This window comes from Palaemon carinicauda, chromosome 19, assembly GCF_036898095.1.
Source record: "Palaemon carinicauda isolate YSFRI2023 chromosome 19, ASM3689809v2, whole genome shotgun sequence".
Taxonomy (NCBI): domain Eukaryota; kingdom Metazoa; phylum Arthropoda; class Malacostraca; order Decapoda; family Palaemonidae; genus Palaemon; species Palaemon carinicauda.
The window spans coordinates 3,901,361-3,907,360 of NC_090743.1; the positions used below are offsets into that span (position 1 = coordinate 3,901,361).

General features: G+C 33.8%; 1 protein-coding gene across 1 annotated transcript in view; it reads right to left on the reverse strand.

The window, feature by feature from the left end:
• The window catches only part of LOC137658407 (DNA-binding protein SMUBP-2-like), a 157,011-nt gene that overhangs the window by 16,555 nt on the left and 134,456 nt on the right, over positions 1-6,000 (reverse strand). The window contains exon 13 of the mRNA XM_068393094.1: positions 824-947. Within this exon, the coding sequence (XP_068249195.1) occupies positions 824-947 (124 nt within the window). The remainder of the gene's footprint in view (positions 1-823; positions 948-6,000) is intronic.

Below are 6,000 nucleotides of genomic sequence, written 5' to 3' on the forward strand. Positions count from 1 at the left end.
TTATAGATACTATCTGAGAAAAGATCTGGTAGTAATTTTAGTCTTCTGTAACCATTTTAAATATTATGGATGCTGCCTGAGCAATAAATCTGGCAGTTATTTTAGTCTTCTCGAAGCGTTTAAAACGTTATATATGCTGCCTGAGCAATAAATCTGGCAGTTATTTTAGTCTTCTTGGAGCGTTTAAAACGTTATATATGCTGCCTGAGCAATAAATCTGGCAGTTATTTTAGTCTTCTCGAAGCGTTTTAAACGTTATGGATGCTATCTGAGCAATAAATCTGGCAGTTATTTTAGTCTTCTCGAAGCGTTTAAAACGTTATATATGCTGCCTGAGCAATAAATCTGGCAGTTATTTTAGTCTTCTTGGAGTGTTTAAAACGTTATATATGCTGCCTGAGCAATAAATCTGACAGCTATTTTAGTCTTCTTGAAGAGTTTTAAACTTACAGACGCTGCCTGAGCAATAAATCTGGCAGTTATTTTAGTCTTCTCGAAGCGTTTTAAACGTTATGGATGCTATCTGAGATAAATCTGGCAGTTATTTTAGTCGTCTGTAACCATTTTAAACGTTATAGGTGCTGCCTGAGCAATAAATCTGGCGGTTATTTTAGTCTTCTCGAAGCATTTAAAATGTTATATATGCTGTGAGAGGAAAGATCTGGCAATTCAAGAATAATCAAATCCTGTTTCTCTCTTTTTTTAAAAAATGCAATCATGCAAAAGCAGCGTTGCAGAACAGTATTAAAGAAGGAGAAACAGACTATAGTGATTTCATATTAAATGTCAATTGCTTAAATAAATCAGGGTCCTTATATTTTACCTTCTTCGTTCGACCGAACGAGAGATATAACAACTGCTTCTTTTTCTCTTCCTTGAAATCCATCTACTGATCGAACTTCAACCTCAGGATGATGGTTTCGTAGTAAACTCCTGATCAGCTCAACCTAAAAATTAAAATAAAAAACTTTATTAATGATTTTGTTAATATCTATAAACCATTAAACAAAATTAGTCTCGATAAACTAATCTGAATAGTGGAAGTTTAGCATGATACCATTATTTAAGGTTAAGTGGAGTTAAAGTTTGATGGGTCCAATATTCTGAATTAATTGATTACAACAAATCAGAGTGCTGGGAGAGGGTAATCAATATGAATATAGGAAATTAATTTATAAAAAATACGGATTATTTAACATTTTGAATGTCTAAAACATTACAGACTTCTTATTCTTATTTCAAACCTTGCCTCAGAATAGAAATAAGTCAGACATGGTGACTCAGAACAAACCAGCTATCAAAGTAAAAACCTGAATTCAACAGGTATGTGTTTAGAACAACCGGAATCATCTCTTATATCCTATGAAAATGGTCCATGTCACTTGTCAGCTTTATGTTGAATCTGAGGCAAGAGTTGAAATAAAAAAAATGAATTTCACATTGGTTCTGTGATCCCAAGGTAAAGTGAATTTGATATTATAAGCTATTTGTGACTTAATACTGTAGTTGAAATATTGAAATACACGTATGTTAGTGATAATACTTTTCATGAAATGAAGTTTCCCTTGGGTCTGTGATTCAAGGGTACAGTAAATTTGATATCAAGAGCTATTTTCCACTTAATAGTTGAAAAATATTACAGCTGATTTTCATTCTAAGTGCAAACCTGAGTTTATAAAGAATATATGAAGGAACATGTAGAGCAGAATTAGAATCTTCTCTTATTTTTCTTTGCAGCCTGATAGTCTAAGTCACTGTCAGTTTTATTTTGACCTTAAGGTAAAGAGTCGATTCCCGACTTGAAATACGATCCATGGTCTTTTCACAATAAATCACTTCATAACTGGTCTTCGAGTGATTGATCATCACTTGACCAGACGGTCCAACCAGCATTAGCTTATGCATCAGAAACTTGGAACCTTACTAAAGCCTTATAACACAAGCTAGTTACAACTCAAAGAGCTATGGAAATAATAATGATTCTATTAAGAGACAGAAAAAGAGCAACGTGAAAACGAGAGCATGCTAAAGCAAAGGATATTCTAACAATATGGGAGAAAAAGAAATGGATATGGGCAGAACAGATAATGTGAAAGACAGATAAAAGGAGGATATTAAGTATAACAGGCTGGATCTCTCGAGATTGCAAAAGAAGCAGGGAAAGGAAGAGAAGACGATGGATTAACGAACTAAAAAAATATTTACGTATAAACTGGCATAGAAAAACCATAAACAGACGCTAGTGGAAGGCCATGTCAGAGGTCTTTGTTCTGCGACTGACTAGTAATGGCTGACGATGATGATGACACACACATGTAAATACACACACACAAACACACACACACACACACACACACATATATATATATATATATATATATATATATATATATATATATATATATGTTTTTTTTTTTCAAAACGATGCATAATAATGCATGGGGACTCTGAATACTATCCACAAACCAGGCTAAATTTTACTCCAGATAGCGTAAAGGTAACACCAGGAATATAATTATTTTTATTACATAAAGTGACATGGAGAAAGTTACCCATGGTAAACCTTTAGTATCACTAGAAGTTGTTAGTCGTCGTGCACTACATTAATCAGTCCTTCGACAATAAATTCATCACAGCTCCAGATTTCTCAAACATATTGTGGAGATAATTGAATAAGATATAATCTCCGAAATCATGCGCAAGCTACTTAAAAAAGATGAGTGAAGTTGTGACCTACAGTCAACTATAGTCCATTTTTTTTAATGAGGAGCATTTGCACCGACTCTCAGCGGTGTCCTTTTAGCACGGAAAAGTTTCCAGCTACCTGATTGGTTAGAATTATCTTGTCCAACCAATCAGCGATCAGGAAACTTTTCCAAGCGAAGAGGGCAAGCCTGCGAGTCGGTGCAAATCTGCCTCACCAAAAAGAATTGACTATAATCACTAATTGTTGTTGCTTCCATTTTCCTTTGTATTAACCTGATTCAGTAATAAAAATAAAGTAAACTTTTAGAATTCTCAAAGTAGATGGCGGCAAATTTAGATTTTAATGAACAAAAGGTGAACAAAAGGTGCCTTGATTTAGTAACCTTTACCTAATAAACCCAAACAGTTCAACATGGAAGGAGGGACAGCATGATTAGATCATCTACAGTTTTGTAACTTTCCAACTCCACTGATGTTCACCATTTTCCCCCTAATGTTTTGCACATTTTCGTCATACTATATCTAATGCAAGATCATTACTATGTCTATGCCGTTTCCGCTATCCTGTTTCATTAAGTCCTTTTATAGTTTAAAAATTAAATGTGTTGTAATGTTGTTCATGTTTTAAAAGTATAATATTTCCATTACTTCTTATATCGTTTATTTATTTCCTATCCTCACTGGGCTATTTTTTCCTGATGGAGCCCTTGGGCTTATAGCATCTTGCTTTTCCAACTAGGGTTGTAGCTTAGCTAATAATAATAATAATAATAATAATAATAATAATAATAATAATAATAATAATTGCTTGGGGTTACATGGGTTCCTAGTTCATCCATCACCTTTTGATTTTATTTATTATCTTAAAAGAAGGTTAAAATAAATAACTTTCCTCACTGGGCTTATAGCATCTTGCTTTTCCAACTAGGGTTGTAGCTTAGCTAGTAATAATAATAATAATGATTGCTTGGGGTTACATGGGTTCTTAGTTCATCCATCACCTTTTGATTTTATTTATTATCTTAAAAGAAGGTTAAAATAAATAACTTTCCTCACTGGGCTTATAGCATTTTGCTTTTCCAACTAGGGTTGTAGCTTAGCTAGTAATAATAATAATGATAATTGCTTGGGGTTACATGGGTTCCTAGTGCATCTATCCCCTTTTAATATCATCTACTATCTAAAAAGAAAAGTTAAAACACATAACATGCTGTCAGGGGGCCCCAAGACAAGGATGCTGAGCCCAGGGAAAGGAGTACCTTCAGTATTAATCCTCCTAGTTCCCTCTCCCCCGACCCCACGCCTGGGGCCTGCCTGACCTAACATTGCTTCTGGGAAAAACATTGTGGTTAGACAACTCCTAAATTTAGAAATATTAAACTCACAGAAAAGACTATTCAGAGCGTCACAGGGTCTTCTTGAAAGGACCCCCGAGTGTGGAAGTGTGAGGTTCATTATTATCATCATTATTATTATTATTATTATCATTATTATTATTATTACTTGCTCAGCTACAAACCCTAGTTGGAAAAGCAGGATGCTCTGAGGCCAGGGGCTCCAACAGGGAAAATACCCCAGTGAGGAAAGGAAAAATGGAAAAATCAAATATTCTCAGAAGAGTAACAACATCAAAATAAATATCTCCTATAAAAACTTCATAAACTTCAACAAAACTCTAACTAGTTTGAGACGAGGGCATCAGAAATCAGGTATCTTCCCCTGGATCCAAAACAATGTTCTCAAAACCACGTCATATATGTTTTATTAAGGAGGGGGAGGAGGGGGAGGGGGGGGGGGAGAGGAGTTGGTATGTCCCTTGTATAGCTTTGATGGTATTTGTTGTTTTCCTATAAAACTTCTGCGTGTCGTCTCTTCCATAAATTTTCTATCAAACTTGTTGTTTCCAAGGTCAATATGAAACTTTAATATTTGCTATAATATATATATATATGTATATATATATATATATATATATATATATATATATATATATATATATATATATATATATATTTATATTTATATATATATATATATATATATATATATATATATATATATATATATATATATATATATATATATATATGCATATATATATATATATATATGCATATATATATATATATATATATATATATATATATATATATATATATATATATATATATATATATGAATCGTAATGATATTTGAAACTTATAAGTTACAACATAAATTGGTCAAGTTGTCCAATAAAAAGGAAAACAATTATTTCCTTTCAATAGACATTGAAGGATCCATTCAAGTTATTCACAATAGGTGTCACAAGAAGAAAAAAACTACGTTTCCATAACTTTCATTTACTTCAATTTGGTCAGAGAGTATCTATAACGTTTAAAACACTCCCAGAAGACTAGAATCCCCGCCAGATTTTTGCTCAGGCAGCGTCTATAACGTTTAAAACACTCCCAGAAGACTAAAATCCCTGCCAGATTTTTGCTCAGACAGCGTCTATAACGTTCAAAACACTCCCAGAAGACTAAAATCCCTGCCAGATTTTTGCTCAAACAGCGTCTATAACGTTCAAAACACTCCCAGAAGACTAAAATTCCGCCAGATTTTTTCTCAAACAGCGTCTATAACGTTCAAAACACTCCCAGAAGACTAAAATTCCGCCAGATTTTTTCTCAAACAGCGTCTATAACGTTCAAAACACTCCCAGAAGACTAAAATTCCGCCAGATTTTTTCTCAAACAGCGTCTATAACGTTCAAAACACTCCCAGAAGACTAAAATTCCGCCAGATTTTTTCTCAAACAGCGTCTATAACGTTCAAAACACTCCCAGAAGACTAAAATTCCGCCAGATTTTTTCTCAAACAGCGTCTATAACGTTCAAAACACTCCCAGAAGACTAAAATTCCGCCAGATTTTTTCTCAAACAGCGTCTATAACGTTCAAAACACTCCCAGAAGACTAAAATTCCGCCAGATTTTTTCTCAAACAGCGTCTATAACGTTCAAAACACTCCCAGAAGACTAAAATTCCGCCAGATTTTTTCTCAAACAGCGTCTATAACGTTCAAAACACTCCCAGAAGACTAAAATTCCGCCAGATTTTTTCTCAAACAGCGTCTATAACGTTCAAAACACTCCCAGAAGACTAAAATTCCGCCAGATTTTTTCTCAAACAGCGTCTATAACGTTCAAAACACTCCCAGAAGACTAAAATTCCGCCAGATTTTTTCTCAAACAGCGTCTATAACGTTCAAAACACTCCCAGAAGACTAAAATTCCGCCAGATTTTTTCTCAAA